The 19,614-nt window shown below is 46.3% G+C and overlaps 1 protein-coding gene and 1 long non-coding RNA gene across 2 annotated transcripts in view; both read left to right on the forward strand.

The window, feature by feature from the left end:
* LOC142803914 (uncharacterized) overlaps positions 1-19,614 on the forward strand; it is a 47,695-nt gene that overhangs the window by 9,945 nt on the left and 18,136 nt on the right. Inside the window, exon 3 of the mRNA XM_075890204.1 lies at positions 18,663-19,499. Coding sequence (XP_075746319.1) covers positions 18,663-19,499 — 837 coding nt within the window. The remainder of the gene's footprint in view (positions 1-18,662; positions 19,500-19,614) is intronic.
* Positions 8,762-12,343, forward strand: LOC142803913 (uncharacterized). Its single transcript, XR_012894366.1, has 2 exons — positions 8,762-9,410; positions 10,377-12,343. It is a non-coding gene; the product is annotated as an uncharacterized LOC142803913 (long non-coding RNA).

Below are 19,614 nucleotides of genomic sequence, written 5' to 3' on the forward strand. Positions count from 1 at the left end.
TGTAACGGGCAATCGCATGATTCTCAGTGGAGCCATCACATGGGGCCAGCTCCCGGCTACATTATTAGCTCTGATGGGATTGAGAGCATTGTGCAGTAGCACACCATGGCATCGTACACTCGTATTATTTTTAATACAGAAATGTCTAATATAGAGTAATATACTGTATTATGTCGCTTATGTAGCTCAATGGTCTACACAATTGTTATTCTTGTGTTTACAAAAAATCAATTATTGTCGAGACGGTGATTTGTAGCTCCGAACGCGCCTTGTAACTACCGGCTGACTGAGTGCACAAATGTATGTAGGTTCTGAGAATACACAGTCATCAGTCAAAGTTCCGAGACTTTGTTGAAAAGACGGACGACGAAACAAGAGAGAACGTTGCCTAATGCTCATGAACGCATGAAAATCATGAGTGCGTTTATGCAACTTTTACCAGGAAACAAAAGCCGTGGGAACTGCGTTGCAGTAAAGTAGAACTCATCCCAAGCAGCCTTTGGGTCGAATTGCGAAAACTAAGAGTCGTCCTTCTGATAATGATTTGCTAATTGGATTTACAATTTCATCGCTTGAATGTGCACCACTGAAAACCTGAAGTTTTTTACACTCACAGAACTTGAGGGGGTACAGTGCAAGAGCAGAGGGACTGTGTTACTCTCCCCAGAATTCTTTTACTCCGTGGTAAAGTAGGTCAGATTTGGCCGCGGAAGATACTCTTTCTTTGAATGCAGAGTAAAAGATACTGCGAACTCTCTGCTACTCAAGTGAAGTTAGCAATATATGCAACTCTTGTGTGCCGATGAGACGTGAATTAGAGGTGGCACTCCGTCCTTGCTGCGGAGTACGATAGAGCGCGTGCATGTTACCACTAACGCCGCAAAGCAACATAGCTGTGTTCTAACTATACGCCTCGGCGTATAGCCTCAGGTGTAAGTTTAATACGTCAAGTAATAGAATAGCTTTCAGTGATAACTAAAGCATGCTTGTGTAATCATGAACGCTCAGTTCATGATCACACAAGCATGCTACCACTAACAATACCTTTGAAGCAAGAAACAGCGGCAACATCTTAAGCGTCACCAAAAGTTAGTTTACCACCCAAACGAATTGCTACGTGGGTAAGGTAAATCCTAGCACATATCGTAAAAAGAAGTTTTGAAAAATTTACGCAGCGGGGTTAGAACTTGCCGCCTACGTATGACGAAGCGGGTACTCTACCACTACGCCGCGTTGTGTCATGCTCACTGCTGTGTAAAAAAAAGCCAGATCCCACGTAGAGTGGAAATCGATGATATGCGAAGCACGAATGAGAAATGTTGGTATATCACTTCAAATTCAGCTTAACGTTACGGGGTGGAGGTAATCGATGCCGTACATGACTTCGCTGTCATGATTATCATTTTTGGAGGTGTCGTTTACCGCCATCATCTATTCATGTCACGTGATACCAAATTTATTATATGTGAACCTAGCGAAATGGCAACGAGCATGCTATCAGAGCGGTGTGTTGTCATGTTCTTATATAACACCCGTGCCAGGATTATCATGATTGCACAAGTCATATATTTCGTCACCCATTGACGTCACGTAACACCAAATTTGTTATATGTGGAGCAAGCAAAACAGCCACGAGCGCATCATGAAGGGCCCAATATACTCCAATGTAGCATTGATGCGCGTGCAAGCTGGGCACTGTGACGTTACGTTAGGAAAACGCGAGCACTCCATAGTCTGACGCCAGGTACGACCAGCGTCCTTCGGCGCTGCCTGACGGACATGCTTCAAAATCAGCGCGAAATGGACATGCTCCATTTCGCGCTGATGCGTTACCCTAACAGCACTGCGTCTCCTTCTTTTCGTGACGGAGGAATGCCGGACGCGCTACAACGCGCACGCGTCAAAGCAACGCAACGCGGCATGTGCCTGCGAGCATATATGGCAGGACCGGCGCCTGGCGTTGCAACGCCGGCGAGATGTGACGAAATGAACACCCGCGAGCACACGCACCACGTCACGTCGAAATGTATTGGCGCCTTCACTGTGGCATGTAGTCTTGTTCTCACATGACACGCATCTCTTGATTATTATGTTTGCACCAGTCAGATACCTTCGCCATTCATTGGCGTCACGTAATACCAAATTTGGTATATGTGAAGGTAGCTAAACTGTCGCAAGGGCATCATAGGTGTGGAATGTAGTCATGTTGTTACATGACAAGCATGTCGTGATTATAATGTTTGGATGTGTCGTTTAGCTATATCATCCGTTGGCGTCGCGCAATACCGAATTTGGTACATGTGAAACTAGCGAAATGGCCGCAACGCATCATGAGCGTAGCATGTAGTCATGTTGTTACATGACACGCATCTCGTGTTTATCATGTTTACACCAGTACCATACATTCGTCATCAATTCACATCCCGTAATACCACGTTTGGTATATGTGACGCTAGCGAAACGGCCGCGAGCGCATCATAAGCGTGGCATGTAGTCATGTTGGTACATGATACGCATGTCACGATTTTTGAGGTTGGGGTCTGTCGCTTTGGTTCGCCATGCAATCATGCCATACCATACCAGTTTCTCAAGATGTCATGTAAACAAAACAGCCGTGAGAGCTGCAGGACCATGAAACGTAAATCATGACTTTCATGAGAAGTATGTCATGATTTTCATGTTATGACTTCTCAAATTTGTTTTTCATACAGTCATTCTATGCTATACCAAGTTTCGTATTGATACCATTATCGAAACGTCCAGGAGAGCTAAAAGTTGTAGGCGGCTAGATATATATATATATATATATATATATATATATATATATATATATATATATATATATATATATATATATATAGATGAAATAGATGATGAGAGTTTCTTCCGGCTACCGTAATAAAAGTTATAAACTTCGAGAATAGTGCGGTATAGGAAACAAAACAATAAAATATTTATTTAATCCTAACAGTTTCGGCTGGTGGACCAGCCTTCTTCGGAGGATGTAAGTGAAATGATACAAGTTCCCGTAGCAGAGGGTCACCCTCACAGTCACCCTCTCTTTTTTTTGGAGGGTCTTTAAACTGTGAGGGTGACCCTCTGCTACGGGAACTTGTATCATTTCACTTACATCCTCCGAAGAAGGCTGGTCCACCAGCCGAAACTGTTAGGATTAAATAAATATTTTATTGTTTTGTTTCCTATACTGCACTATTCTCGAAGTTTATAACTATATATATATATATATATATATATATATATATATATATATATATATATATATATATATATATATATATATATATATATATATATATATATATATATATATATATATATATATATATATATATATATATATATATATATATATATATATATATATATAGATATATATATATATAGATAGATAGATAGATAGATAGATAGATAGATAGAAAGATAGATAGATAGAATCAAAGTCGTCGAAGTTCGCTAAGAAACGCTTTGCACTTAAATCTATAGTGAACTAGATTATGATCTAGTGGCGCGACCGGCTTGGCTACGGTGTCAGCTTTCACGCGGATGCCACCAGGTGGAACCGTTGCTACTTTTCATGTGTGTGGTGAAGGAAGCTGAGACCGATATGTGGAGAATTGGCATGATTAAGAAGCCCGCACTAGAGATATATCGAACTTTTAAGCAGAAAATTGCCAAGAAAAAGATCTATGATAATACTCGGGGTAGTTCTCTACTGTTTGAGGCCAGGACGGCAGTGTTGCAAACCAAGACATATCGGGCCAAATACGAAGGGGTAGACAAGGTTTGCAGTGCGGGTGTAGAGGAAAAAGAAACTGCCGAACACTTGATAGTGTTCTGTAAAGGGCTTCACCCTATAGTTCAGGATGATGGCGCACAGTTTTTCAAAGCACTGGGGTTTAGGGACAGGGGGGAGGGGCAAAATAGACTTTAAGCGGGTAGAAATAACTAGAAGGAGGTTATCTGATTGGTGGCTAATGTCAAGGCATGAGTGAAAAATTAAACCCTTCACTACAAAGTACGAATCCTTAACCTCGCTATTCAAAGGTAAAAAATAATAAATCTAGCTTTTGGTTCATTAAGTATTACGGCTTGGTGGCGCTAGCCACCGCCCGATCTAAAGGGTACAGCCATATCCATCCATCCATTCATGCCTGCTTCGGCTGCGTTGTCGGGCTGTTGCGGACTCCTGCAAAGCTGCGGATGTGGTTACTTCTAACGCGCGTTTGCTTCGTGGTTCATGCAAATGTAAAATTACGAGGTTAGTTACTTCGTGCACTACCTGGCAAAAACGTTTGCGTGGCATCAAGAACCAGTGAGGAGTTTCTTCGGGGAATACGCACTTCACTGCCATTTATAACGTGCACATATTCGCGCAGGGTGTATCTTGGCTGAAAATGGTGTTCACACGCCGCTGAAGTTTCTGTCAAAGGCCTGTCAGCCCTCTGGAGGTTGCGCTTCCACTTTCAGCGGAGATCGTCATCCCTGGAAGCTACAAAAAGCAACGCCTTCGGAGCGCCCCGGTAACCGATTCGGCAATCGGGAGCAAAGCAATGAGAATCCGTTCTCTGCTTAGACATGTCGCGAGCTACATGTTTGTTGGTGCGGGATATCTCTTTAAGTACAGACCAGTATACTGGTGAAAGAACGTAGCAGATTGCCCCACACGTGCAGTAGAGTAGCTTATTAGAACTGTAAAGGCTCGTTCACACCGAAGGCGGGGCGGCCAAAGCGGCGAGACGGCAACGCGGAAAGCGGGAAAAACCTCCATTCCAGGCGGCGAAAGCGGGAGAAAAACCAGGCGGCAAGGCTGATCGCTCTCGGAGCAATTTTTTGCCGCCTGCCGAGGCTTGCCGCTTTGCCGCAGCCAATCAGAACGCCACGCAGTGGAGGTGTGGCGTTGGCGTGGGTGTACGTTTCGGAGAAGCACTGACACGTCATAGCAACGCGTGCACAAAATCGCGAGATGCCCGCCTCTTTTGCAACGCGGCCACAGAAGGAGGCATGCGGTCTGAACAGGTTCACGCTCTCGCCGCTTCGGAAATCCCGCTTCGCCGCTTTGCCGCGCCGCCTTTGGTGTGAATGAGCCTTTAAGTGCAATAATCCGGCTTGCAAGAGATGCCCATCGGCTTCGCTCGCTTTGGCGTCTCACGTCCCACAAGGGCACGGTACTTGTACCGAGAGAACACTTGTTGAGAAGCGTGCACACGGACCAGAAAAATAAAAAGCGCGTCTTGTGTGCGCAAGGTTTGCTTTCTCACCGTCGCTGACTCTCTAGTCGACATCACTCGGGCTAAAAAAAATATTTAGAACATCTGCGAATGACAAAAAGGTGGCAGCATTAGGCTTCCCGTTTATGGTATTGGCCTGTACGCGTCCCTCAAAACGCGCGCATAAGATAATACTGACACGAAATAACATGGAAACAACACGGTAATAGATGCAACTCAATACAAGAAACGATTGAAAATCAGTATATTTACTTTTTTCATGTTTTGTTGGGCTAAAACTTTCCCTTATGATAGCCCGTATCTATGCCTTCTGTGCGCCTTGGTCAGTCAGAAATACAATACATACACTCGCGACCTAGATTCACGGTTTCCACAGAAATGTGGACATAACACTTCCTTGGCACCGGAGCTGCTCGCAATCTGGTCACTCACCAATGAACCCGAGCACAACCACAAGCACCGCACATCACAACTCTGAAGAGCCCGACAGCACACAGAACGATGCAACATTCGTCGTTTCTCATCCAAGCACCATAATGCTCAAAAACTGCAACGCCAAAGCGAACGAACTGCCGAATGCCAGCGTCGGTTGCGATGTGTGCCACCACAGCGCACAACACAACCAGCGTCGGCTGCCCGTTGATATATGCGGTAGAGCTTCCAGGCCTTGACGAAGTTTCTTCAGGTGGCGGTGGCTCAATTCGCAAAACCCACACACATACTCACGCACACGCACTGATGAAAAGCACACGCACACGCACATGACAGGAAAAGGCACAGTGGCGCCGCGAGAAATCCTAGCGGGCATCGATGTCATTCTAGACGGCCGAGACAGCAGCCACGGCCTGCTGGTTGCGCCGTCCAAATTATCATATTCTACTTCACTATACAAAAAACTAAATTACATGCGTGTGAAAGTGTCACATAGTGTTACTTTATGCACGCACACCGAACGAAAAGTCTGTGTTTCCACGTATAAGGGACTGAACTTCAAGTTAGCGAAGCAATGACAGTGCCGCGCCTGGCTCTGGCGGCGAGATCCGGAACACTTGTGGAGACACGCGGGAGAGTTCGCAGGCGACTGAGTGTGTTTTGCCGAAACGGGAACGCGTCCAATACACGCTCCCGCGCAACGCGTTCTGCAGTCGGTGCGGCGAAACTAGGTGCCATGCCGTCAGCTTTGAGCGCAAAAACGAAATGCTCGCTCTGCGAAGTTGCCTTTCCGCGATGTAAAAAGCGGCCCCACGGAAGCGTTGGCGAGGTCCGAAGTATTGTGTCGTTGGCTGCCACAGCAATGCAGAAAACAAGGAACGCTCTCCCCGTGTAAAGCTGTATTAGTTTTCCATCGAGTCAAGTCTGGTGAACACAGTCGCGTTCGCGAAAGATGCAGCAATCTTGACACGAGAGCAGAAAAAAAAAGGGCGAGCACTTCGACTTGACTCTCTGTGGCTAAACTTAGCTTGCAGCTTGGCGGCGACGTCAGCGGGTCATGTGCGGCATGGTGGACATGACTGAAAATTCTCGGACATTTTAATGCCATGACCGTATAACTTTATTCTAGGGACGTAGCTCTTTATTGCGGCACCCGTTCGTCCCTCGTAGCCATTGTAGTCTCTAACAAGTATAACATTTTGACCTCCAAGGAGGTGCTGGTGAGAGATTTCTTCTGTGCGTTGTTGAAAAATAAAAAAATAGTGCTCAATGTACATGCCAATGGCTACTAAGGGGGAATAAGAGACAGGAGAATTCGGCTTTCAGTAAACGCGCACTCTGCGAATTTTTTATTGTTCAACAACGCACAGAAGACAAGAAAGGGTTGCTACGGTATACTTGCTGGGCATAACCCCCTTGGTTTTATAAGAGTTTTGCGAGCGTTGGGCTGCAGTGCCATGAATACAGTGAACTAGTATATACCGTGAACTCGAGGTGGTTAAAGGTGGGAAGTAGACACGAAGCGCAAGCCATAAGAAAGTGTGCGTACGCCTCCTCTCGTTCAGTGCTTGGAATTTCCGCTGGATGGCGGTGCTTCTATTTGAGGAATATATGATAAAAAAATGCGAGATGGTGTTACTTGGAGTGTTGAATAGATGGACGAACGGACACACAGACAGATGCATGGACGGACGCACGGATGACTGCACGAACGGATGGACGGACGCAGGAGCGGATGCATGGATAAAAGCAGGGACGGACGCACAGATGAACATGCGGACGCACGAACAGACGCACGCACGGACGGGCGGATGGATGCACGGGCGGCCACACAGATGCACGCATGAATGGACTAAAGCAAGAACGAAAGAACGGATGGATGCTTCGCCCCACTATCCATCATTCCCTCTGTGGATATGCCGCCTTTTTTTCTAACGTAGCGTTGCTGTGCCCAGCGTGCGCGCGCGTCAATGCTGCATTGAAAAATACTGAACCCTTCATGATGCGCTCGCGGTTGTTTTGCTAGCTCCACATATAACGAATTTGGTGTTACGTGACGTCAATCGATGACGAAATATATGACTGGTGAAAACATGATAATTCTGACATGCGTATCATGTAAGAACATGTCAACATACCACGCTAATGGCATTCTCGTGGCCGTTTCGCTAGTTCCACGTATACTAATATTGGTATTACGTGACGTGATAAATGACGAAAGTAAACGACACATTCAAACATGACAATCATGACATGAAAGTTATGTACGGCATCATTTACCTCCACCTCGCAACATGATGCTGATTTTAAAGTGACATATCAACCTTTCTTATTCGTGCTTCACATATCAGCGATTCCCAATGTACGTGGGATGGCGATTTTTTCAGATGCTGACGCTTGTCCCACGCATGTGCGGTGCGCATGTGCTCTGCTCGCTGTCTTTCCACTGTGCATGCTGCAGATAAGGGCCCATCAGTTCGACACTCCCCCCCCCCCCCCCCACTGAGTGTTTAAAGGCAATAATGAACACCACACTCTAAGCCAAAAATGGCCAAAATGGGAGCAACGGCTGTTTTTACTCCTTCAGACCGACTGTTACTCTCCGAAAAGACCAAGCGGAACAAGATGGCCGACTTGTTCGAGAATGGGGGAGCAACTGTATTCATCTTAAGTTTGTAAGGGAGCAACGGAAGGAGGAACCGCTGTAAATGCTCTCGTCACGCAACGGTTACTCCCCGGCAGGACACCGCACACAAATATGCATGCCGCCCACATTGATATTCATGGGCCAGATTATTGTTTGTTCTGTGTGCCAAACTTCACCAAACCAAAACAGTGATTTATTTTAGCATCCGTAGATAATAAGATAGCAGCGCTGGCTGAACACAGAAGGCCTGAGAATACAGTACGGCAAATACCTAACACACGCAGCAGCAGGATGGAGAGTTGGCACGTCAAAGCGGACCGAACGCCGAAACACGTGCAAAACAACGATAAAAAAAGCCTAGACACGCCGTTCGTCCGCGAAGTAAGGGCGTCAAAGTCGATCAAGCACCGAAACACGTGCATAAGGAGCCCCCCCCCCCCCCCCCCCCGCCCAGATATATCAGAGAAGAAAAAAAAAGCGGACCCAGACGCGCTTCTCATCAGCTATACACTTAGTAGCACGCTTCACCGTGTACTTTGAGGGCAGAATGACAAATCTGCGCCATCTGCGCCCGCACGACAATTGTGGCACTAGTGTAGCAACCGATGTAAGTTACAAAGTAATTTTTATTCAGTGTTTATGTTGACTAGCACTAAATAAAAATTACACTCAACTTTTTATATTCATTTATGAGTTTTAGTGTACCTCAGTTTTTTTTATAATTGTATTAGGAGAACACACTGAAATTATTGCGCTGACGCCTGTGCTGCCACTGCTCGACGTTTTTTTTTTTCGGCGCAACTAGGTTCGCGTTCGCACTACTTACTCATTTTCATATGGTCTGTGGTTGGCGAGCACATGGACGTGCGGGCTTGTGAGCTATGTTTTGATCGTGTGTGTGTGTCGCAGATTTGCGTTTCTACTTATTCGTCATGAAGGTTAGTGTATATTTATCTTTATGGAGCGCGAAGTAGTTGTGGATTTTGCTGCTGGGTGGAACAAACACATCGTAAATACGTCTTCAGCTATCTGCAAGCCTGTTCGCTCGTCGGACAAAGGACTGTGCATGCATCAGCGTGCAGGTGAGTGGCATTTCCAGCAACATTTAATGCTCTTACAATACATTGTTGAGTGGTTGCGCTATTGAAAGAGAAATGATTTGCTCTTATTCACCTTATCCATTGCTAGCCGTATCGGACTAAATTACCTCGATTACCGCCTGCATACCATCTTGCTTCCCCTGTCACCACTGCAGTGCCAGTGTACTTTTGCAGTTAAAAGTTCATTTCCGCAACACTACCTCGCTTGAAAAAACATTGGGGCGGGGTTGTAGCTGTATTCATACTGGCACTTTTCTACCATTGGCTTTATGTAATGTTAACGGCTGAGTGTTGGGGCCTTGGGCCGCATTTTTTAGAGATGTAAAGTGTATGTAAATCAGTAAGTGAACAAATCATTGTCGCATCACTTCACTGGCATAGCCAGGCGGTTGCGCACAGAATTTTTTTAGGCCGGGCGTAGGGAGCCCAAATTGACGGCCATATTCGCTTGCCCGGCCTATTCAGATAAGCGGACCCCCCCCCCCTCCCCGCACGCCTAAAAAAAAAAAATCTGCCCACATCACTGCGTCACTTGCTTCACCTCTGCGCTGAACGTACTATTTTATAAGCGCACCATCAAGCAAGCAGTTTACATATTGACAGAACAATTGGAGGAGGAATGACCCAAATCTTTCAGATTTCTTTAGTGATGCAAAACCTTAGTAAAACTGAATATTGTAAAAGACAATCATAAATGCTGTATGTTCTCGTTAGCGCTGTCATTATTCTGCATCATGAAATCTTTATGCGCTGTGAAAACTTGGCATGCCGTTGAAGTCACATATCGACGTTAATACCAATCGATGAAAATTTCGACAACCTCAATAACGCCGTTTGGGATTTGCTGCATGCACATAATCAGGCTGATTCCCACTTGGCTGTTCTTAACCTGACTTCACTGCTACCAAATGAAACAATATTTGATGCATGTCTGTTACTTTTTTTCAGTGATATGACACAAATTTGGTTATACTGCAGATAAAGATGCTCCCAAGGATGCTAAAGTACAGAAAGCAAGTGAATTTTGGTAAGTGCAGACTTTTTGTACTACGTATATGAAAGCATCGCTTTTTAGGGGCAAACTGTGCATGTGTTGGCCAGAGAATAGTTCATTATGCCACATGGTTACACTGGCACTGACAATTCGACATGGCTCCGCTGGCCCGTGTGTGTGCTCACACTGTTACCGTTAAGATAAAATGTTTATGTTTTCATTGCAGGGATTGCTGTTTGTACTAAAAAGCCAACTGCCAAGATTTCTTTACGCTGGTACTCCTAAAAGTATGCTTTCCCTAGTTACATGGATTTTGGCTTGCACAAAGCATAACACTTGGGCCTAGATTCACAAAGCTGTCCATGCGCAGGCCTTCATAACAGTGTTTCTTGACTTGCCTTTACCCTGTTTTCTGCAGATGTTTCGTGGGTTTAAAAGTGCCACAGCATGTTGACCTCCCCCACTCTGAAATATTCGCGTTCAAAGTTCCGCAAGAGTGGGCTTAACTTTCTTGTGCATCTCTTTGCTAGTCCAAGATATTGAAGTGTTATGCTCTTACTAGAGGTGGCAGTGTTTCTAATGTTTGTATTTCCATCACATTAACCAAGTATGCGATCTTGGCTTGACTGGTAGCACATCCTCAACAAATGTCTTTGTGGCACATGTAGAAGGCAGTACAAAATAAATAGGCAGACATTCACACCGGGAGCTAACTTCTAATAATGATTTTTTTTTGGAAACCATGGTGCGCTTATTCCAATTTGTCTAACAAGCAGTAACCTGTTTGGCTGTGAACCAACAAGACGTTGAACTAATAAAAGCTTTAGTTCTTGTTGCTCTCAAATATACATGTATTGGCAAGCTATCTGTGACACTGTCAAACAACGAATCAGAATATCTGTGCATGCCTTAAGATATATTGCTTCGTTTACATATCTCGTGGCTGTGACTCGTCAACCGAGTGAACAAATGCACCCTAGTTTTCTAAATTTAAAGCATTTTTTGAAGGTAGCACGGTCTACATTTATTTGTCTATAGTTTTGTCCAGCCGTTTGCGTCAGGTACAAAGAAATATACTGAAGATTATCATGTAACCTCTGCAAATGGTTGCTTTCAAGCAGGCTTTGCATGCTTGGCTTGTGCCTACAGGTATTGCACAATTCAAGACGCAGCAGCGTATGATAGAACAGTAGAATCAAGAGCAACTTTGTGCACGAGCTAAATAAGTATTTTAACATGAGCGGATAGTACGTGTTATTTGCCACACACATGACCTCATTTAGAATGCCCATTGGTGAATGGGCTCATAGAAATGTCACTCAGCTGTGTATAGGAAACAAGTTAACTGAACCTAAGGGTATGTTTAGCTACTACAAATATGCCTTGTTGAGGTGCTGCACATTTTCTTCCAGAATATTGCTGTCTGAGACATCATGTGAAGAGCGTCTACCACATCAGCATTTATATGGCTTGCCAAGTAACGTTTGGCCGAACCTTCCTTTTTTTCACATTTCGTTTTGCAGTAGACATCCTAGAATGTAAGCGCTGCTGCAGTGTGTGTGACTCATTGTTATGAATTGATTCTGGCATGTTTAACCTCACACTTCTATTTTTTTTTTCTTGCAGCAATGAGATGCTTCACATATGCCTGCGGTGACGTTCTGCTGCGCTAGCCTAATGGAAACATCAGCTGCGAAACTTGAGTTCTTCAGAATTGGAGAAGTTGCCCTTCTCTCACCAATGATGACACAGACTGCCCTATGCTAGAAATTCAAGATTGTTTTTCCACGGATGACGCAGAAAACCTTTGATGTAATATGGTGTTTGTTTAGTGCTGGTTGTGGTGTGGCGAAGTCTACTTTTACGTGTGGTCAAACGTCGCCTCATAAAAAGAACAATAAAGCATTTATTTTCCTTTCAATATTGTCCACTTTTTGTGTTAGAAGCACCCAAGCAGTGCTCTTCCAAGGAGCTCTCGCCATGTGTTAAGCGTGTGACAAGCATACTCGAGATAAATACTCATTTCCCCAAGGAGTAACTGGAAGCATGTGCAGTTGGTTTTCAGAGAGTAACTGCGAACACGTGGGAGGAACGGTAAAGAGTAACTGTTGCTCTTAGAAGAGCAACTGGTGGGAGTAATGGTTGGTCGGCAGGGAGCAACTGGTGGGAGTAACTGTTGGTCTGCAGGGAGGAACTGGAGGGAGTAACTGTTCATCCCCCGAAGGAGGAACTGAAAGGAGAGCAACGGTTCCTCCCTCTGCAGTTACTCCTTTTAGGACAGTAATGGGAGTGGCAATGCAATTGCTCCCTGAAAGGAGCAACCCCTATACCCCTGTTGCTCCGTTTTGGCTTAGAGTGCACAATAAAAGTGAACTACGAAGCAGTCTCGTTTTAGGGTGCGCAGTTCCTCGGGCACCACAATTCACTATTAGTGGCATGTCACTGTCTACGCAGTTTGTCAGGCACTACAACACATCTCCACTTGCCGCATGCCTTTGTCATGAGTTGCACCGAATGGAGCTGGCGCGCAGGTCACACATCACATAACTTTTTCGTGGCCTGTTTTTGTCCCACAGGTTGCACAGTGTGCAACGTGCACACTGTGCACGTTGCACACTGTGCGGTTGGTGTTCACAGCAGCCTGTGGCGGTGTTCCATGACGGGTGTCCGCTTTGTGCTTTGTCGCTGGCCAGCAGGCACTGAACATGCTGCGGGTGTTTTGCAACACGCAAGATTACTACAGGAGGACAACAAAAAAGCACCACATTCTGATTGACAAGCAATACATAAGCAGGACAGCATCGTCGACGATAGTGGGGGAATGTGTTAACGTCTCTAGTGGGTGCTCGTCATAAACTTTGAGGTCACACACGTTTACAGGGCCTGTTACCCGACAAACTCGTTTGTTTTTGAGAAGGTATGCTAACCTAGAAATTCGCTTTGCAATCACGTATAGGGACCCTCGCATCGTGGTGATTCTGTTCGAATGTTGTGTATTTGCAGCGTGGTGGTTCGAAGTCATAGGTGAGCACTTGTTCGATGGGGAATTTAAGCTCGCGACCTAATAATATAGCTGTCGGATTGAATCCACTTGAAAGATTCACTGTTGTTCGCGTGGCGAATGCCATTTCCTGTACGCGGGCAACCCAGTTCCTGTGCCGGTCAGTGAAAGCCACCAAGATTGTTTTGGGTTTCTTTGACGTGCTCAGTAACGTATGCCTGAGGGTGGTAAGGTGTCGTTCTTTCATGGTGCACACCATGAACTTTGTGAGTGTCCACAAATATTCTGCCTGTGAAATATGTGAAGTTTGTTGTTAGCTGCTTTGGAAAACCGAAGAGAGTGAACGTCCGCAGCAGACATTATCAAATTATTTTTTAATCCAGCCAGCGTAACGTGTACCATTCTACCCATTTCGAAAAAGAGTCAGAGACTACTGACAAGTATCGGCACCCCTTTGCTGATCTGGGACATGGGCTCATTGCATCACAGGCAACGATATCCAATGGGTATTCGCTTTCCACAAATTGCCTGAGGCCTGGTAGTTTGCCTCGGTCTTGTCGGTGTTGCGTTCTGGCAGGTAGGTCAAGTGTGAACGTGTGAGGTCACGTCCTTTCTCATGTGCAGCCATGTGGTGACACGACACAACTTTTGAAAAGTTCTCCTGCCATCAATGTGACCAGCGAAGCCTGTGTCATGAAAGTACGCCAAGAAAAGTCTGTGTAGAGTCCGAGGAACGAAAATGCATATTAGGAGCTCGCCCTCATGCATATCAAGTGAAGGTACATAACGCAGATACAGGCCGTCCTCGGCTTGCAAGTAGCTGCGATAGGTGTTTGTGGACCATGTTTTCCCGTTGGCACTAGTGACGGCCAGGCCCCTGCATATTTGATTGCACTGGTCGTCGCTTCTGTGAGCGTCAAAAAAACTTCTGCCATGAGTCCAGTGTTCCTCATGCATCTGCAGGCATTGTCACAATCAGGGCGTTGGTGGCTGGTTCGCCATCTGCAGGCAGTGGCGCTCGGAAAAGCGCGTCAGCCGCTTTGTTGCCAAAGCCTTTCTTGTACTCCGCTTTGTAATTATATTTCTGAAGTGAAAAAGCCCACCGGGCCAGATGACTGGATGGATTTTTCAGCTTCGACAGCCATGACAGTGCCTCGTGATCGGTTTGAATCGTTAATGAAGCTCCGTCCAGGTACATGTCAAATTTCTTCATCGTGAATACAATTTCAAGGCACTATTTCTCTGTTATGGTGAAGTTCCTCATGCGCCCGAGAGCATGTGGCTCGCTAATGCTAGTGGATAAAGCATCTCTTGATGTTCCTGGAGCAAAACTACTCCAAGGCCATATTATATAGCTTCGGTCTGCACAAAGAAGGGTAAGTTTAGATCAGGGAGCCACAGCCGTTATGTATCGGCGATAGCCTCCAACAAAGCCTGGAATGCTGCCTACTGCACGTTAGTCCTAGACCAATGTACACCCTTGTGCAAGATCTCGTGAAGCGGCCTTGCGAGATCGGCGCAGTGAGTAATGAGGGGGTGGTAGAAGCCTGTTATACCCAAAAAACCGTTGCAGGCTCTTGACGCCCGTTGGTGGTGGATAATTCAGTAATGCCTGGAGTTTCTGTTCATCTGGTCGTATTGTGACTTGCTGGACAATAAAACGTACAAGGTTGATTTTCTTTGAGACCAACTGAACTTTCTTGGAGTTGATAGTAGTACCTGCTTCCTGCATTCGTTGCAATACGGTGGCTATGTGAATCAGGTGCTCGTCGAAGGTTTCCGAAGCGACTACCACGTTTTCGATGTAGGCCACTGCATAGTTGAATTGGGCGCCTATGAGCACAATGTCTATGACGCGCTGAAATGTCACGGGTGGATTGCACAATCCGAAAGGTTACCTCGTAAACTCGAACAGTCTTCTTTGGCAAGTAAATACCATTTTCTCAGCATCAGATTCAGTTAACAGGATTTGCAAAAATCCTTTGCTACCGTCAAGGGTAGTGAAGAATTTGGCGGCCCCATCGGAGTACATAACAGAGCCGATTGATAAAAAGGGGTACGAGTCTCGAACCGTGACGGTGTTTACTGGTGGTACATAACACACAATCACGTAAAGCCGTCCTTCTTTGGAGCTGAAACATATCGTAACGCCCATGCATTGTTGGATGCTCTTACAGCTCCCAGCGTCGAGCGTTTCTTTAAAAGCAGCGTCCAGAAGTTCACGCTTGGGTACACTTAAGAGACGGGGATTGAAACGGATAGGGCATACGTCACCTGTGTCGATCCTGTGTTCCAATACATTGACGTTGCCGGGAACATTAGTGAACATTGGCGCAAAGCGCTATAGGGCTCTTTCAATTTTAAATTTTAGCTATGATGGCGCTTTGAAGTATTCGATAACACTAAGAAGTCGTCTGTGGTCTCAAAGAACGAATGCACAGTTGTTGCAAGGAGATCAGACGAGTGTTCAGGTGAAGTAGGCACAAACGTCAGCTGTTTTTCAGTGATGCTATAGCTGTAGGTGCCCGTACGGATATCAGGCACGATACGCATTTTGGCTGTAAAATTTCGTCCCAAAATCATGGGCAGGAAAGTCCGGGTAAGAGTAGACGACGTTGACGAAATTTCCGCCCATCGAATGTAACCACTAAACAAGCTTCGAGTGCAGCAGAGACGGCATGAGCAGAAGCAACGCGCAGATTAGTGTTTACCCTTCTATATGCTAGGGCTCTAATCTCGCAAACATTCGTGAGGCGATCCCTGCAAACAAAAACAGTTGAGCCAGTATCTAAAAGTGCCAGGACGTTTACTACTTTAATGAAAACCATCACCAATACGGCTTTATCAGCGTGGGTGACGAGAGCCGGAAAATCCCTCAGCGTATTCTATAGTAAATCGTGGCTGTTATCAGCCGGGGAGCACTTTGAAGGAGCGGTGGTAGCTTGGTTCTCTGGTAGTTGTCCGGGTGGGAAGAAACGTGGCTTTATTTTATCTCTTTGGGCATATGCTGCTTTGCCGAAAGTTTCCTGTTGTTCTGGTTACCGGTGGCTGGATAATTTGAAGATATATACACCTGGCGTCGACGCCTCTGCGACGCGCCTGGCTGCTCTTGAATACGAGCCGTTGTCCACGCAGGGGCCGCAGTAGGCTTTCCAGGACCTGCGTAAAGTGAGAGGACCCCGGGGGGCGGTAGAATGTGGGCCGGTGATTGGTATGTGCTCACCATTGCCGGGCCCGGTCATTTCCCGGGCGGCTGGGTCCTGGTCTGCTTAGGCACTGACGTCTATACAGACCCCGACCTCCACACTGTTCCTGTTTGCGCCTCCTGCACTAGAGTGGGTGGCGGCTGCTACGGACTGACCTTGGGTCGAGGTGCCCGGTGTGCGTCTCTCACGTTCCTTGGTCCGTGACGTGAAGGCTGACGGAGCGGAGAAATTGTGGTGGCTGGATGGGTCAGGGGTCCTTGGTAGGGCCGTCGGTAAGGCCATTGGGTTACACCGACCATGCCACGCACAGGACGGCCCGAGAGTAGATTCGGGAGGGGCGGTTGCGGGTATGTGAGCTCCGCCAACATCCCGGACTGAATATCACCTGCTGATCTAGCGAGAACGTCTAGTGAAGGGAATGAGCGAAACCTTAAACACGTGAAAACGCGTATGTGACTGCACAACTGCCCGAGTCCTCTTTTTCGCTTCAGATGCTGAAGGATCGACCTGGTCATAAAGGGAGACCTCCTTCCACCGTGCGTGCTGCAGTTATGGGCCAGTCGGCCCGACAGTATACAAAAGCGTAGTTGAGAGTTCGTGGGAATGCGTGATTTAGCTAAAGCAATTTGGCCTTCTTCATGCGGAGTAGTGTGGACCGTCATTGATTGCAGTTGGATATATTTAGAGTGTCAATTATAAATAGTTTATGAACATGTGTTACGGCAGTGTCCAGTGCCTCTCACAGGCTGTTAGGGCTGGTGGTGATGAGCCAGTCACAGCGAGGTTTCCCTCCCGCACAGGTCGTCCAGAAGACCAGAAATACGGTGGTTAGGCTGACGCTCAAGCCCCCGATGCCGAAGTGCGTTAGCTTAAGGGTAGGTCTTGAGGACTCCAATAAAGTCTGTCATACCATACGATACCTATATAGACAGGCTTGCTAAGTCTTAACGAAATTGTGAGGCGCATCGTTTTTTTACTTAGTGAGCCAAATATTTGCGAGTTTTATAGTCAAGCATGACACGTGGTTGAAGCTCATAGTATTCGCTTTCATTGTTCTGGCTACATCGGGTTTAGCAAACCTCAAAAGGTGGATCAGCATTTAGCAAAGGCTCAAAATGCTACAGTTTTCAGACCTAATAGTAGCTGCTAGGGATATCAATAAATTCCTTTGTCGACCCCTGACAATTAAATGGTGGCGCGAGTTGTACTGAAATAAAAATACTAAACTCCAACCCCGAAACATACACGTGTAGTTTAGGAAGATGTGTTAACGTCGAAAAATGTCACCAAAACCATTGAAAGAAACTTTCCTTCATTCGTCTGGCGCCAATAGGGGAGTTCACGGCCTTCCATGGAGATAGGGATAATAGGGGCCGAAGATAACGACGTACTTTTTAAAGGGACCCTGCATTACCTTTGGAGCATGGTCACAAAACGAGGCGATCGATGAATACAGGCTCCCGAGAATACGCGTATCATATAATATAGCGAAGCACGTGGTCTATTATTTGCAATGAATTATCCAATTCATCTCTAAATCGCTTTCTCTTCTTTCGACAAATGATGGAGGACGCTCAAAATAGTAATTACAACTTCTTCTAAACAGAACCATCTGTGTGTAGGTGCGAAGCAGCGGGTGATAGCTCTAACACTGACGATATATGAAAATGCACAGCTTGCGCGTTAACTAAAAGCAAACAGCAGCGATAAGCGCTAGCGTAAACACTAACCTCAGCGTAAGCGTTAGCGCCCGCTGCTCTGCATATGTACATAATTCCTTTCAGCGGGAGATGGTGTAACTTTTCTTTCCACTCACGTGTAATATTTAGAGGTGAAGCTCCTTACGGCGTACGCTTGTCTGCCGTAGTTGTCTGTCATAGCCGCCCCCAGTACGCCGGATTACGACAGGGGCCTGCAGTCAAGCACTCACGTTTAAGAATTATTTAGTATAAAAAAAGTCACTGCCTATAACGCCTGCTGATCACAGTTTTATGCCAGCTGGAAGAAATTCATTTCTATTGCTTATTACACAGGGCGAGCCAGGATCAGAATCTCGCACCCCCGGCTCACTTGGATCATCGGGTGATGGTATCGTCGTACCAGTGATTAAAGGGTCAATGCCTGCCACAATCAATATTACGATGAGTGCTCTCGTTTATACAACTGTTCGAGCTACCACAACGTCTGATCACGTGACCACCACGCCTGTTCAACTGACCACGACGCGTGCTCCGGTTTCTACGACGCCACTCCTGGTGACAACAAAAAGTGTTCCAGTCTCTATGGCGACTGTTCGGGAGACTACGGCTCCTACTCAGGTGACCACGATGCCTGTTCGAGTCCCTACGACACCTGTTTGGGTGACCACGATGCCTGTGCGAGTGACCACGAGGAGTGTCCCACTTACTACAACGACTATTCGAAAAACTACGATGCCTATTATGGTGAAGACGACACCTAACCAGCTGACTACGACGGCTATTCGTCTGACTACGATCCCTACTCAGGTGACCACATCACCGGTTCCTATGACTAACACACGTCTTCGGGTCTCTACAACGCCTGTTAGTGTGACCACGTCGAGTGTCCCGATTTCTATGACGACTGTTCGGGAGACTACGCCACGTGTTCTGGTTACCAAGACGACAGTAGTAATGCCTACGACTGTAGCGAAGGTGACGACGACACCTATTCCGGAGACTGTTTCACCATCACCTGGAGCCAACACCACCGTCTGTATGACCGAACAATGCCACTACCTGGCCCAGTGGCTGCGTCAGAAGCTGAACCCAACTGCCGACCCTTGTGAAGATTTCTACAGCTATGTGTGTAGCTCGTTCAAGTGGCCGGGACCCGACACCTTTTCTGAGGTACTCCTCGATTCGGTATCTTTGCGCTATACGCTATACGCAGCTATCACTTCTATGGTCTATTTCAATGATAACACGACTTAACAAAAGAAGCAGGATAAAATAACAGTAAACC

Source organism: Rhipicephalus microplus, chromosome 3 (genome assembly GCF_043290135.1).
Source record: "Rhipicephalus microplus isolate Deutch F79 chromosome 3, USDA_Rmic, whole genome shotgun sequence".
Classification (NCBI taxonomy): Eukaryota; Metazoa; Arthropoda; class Arachnida; order Ixodida; family Ixodidae; genus Rhipicephalus; species Rhipicephalus microplus.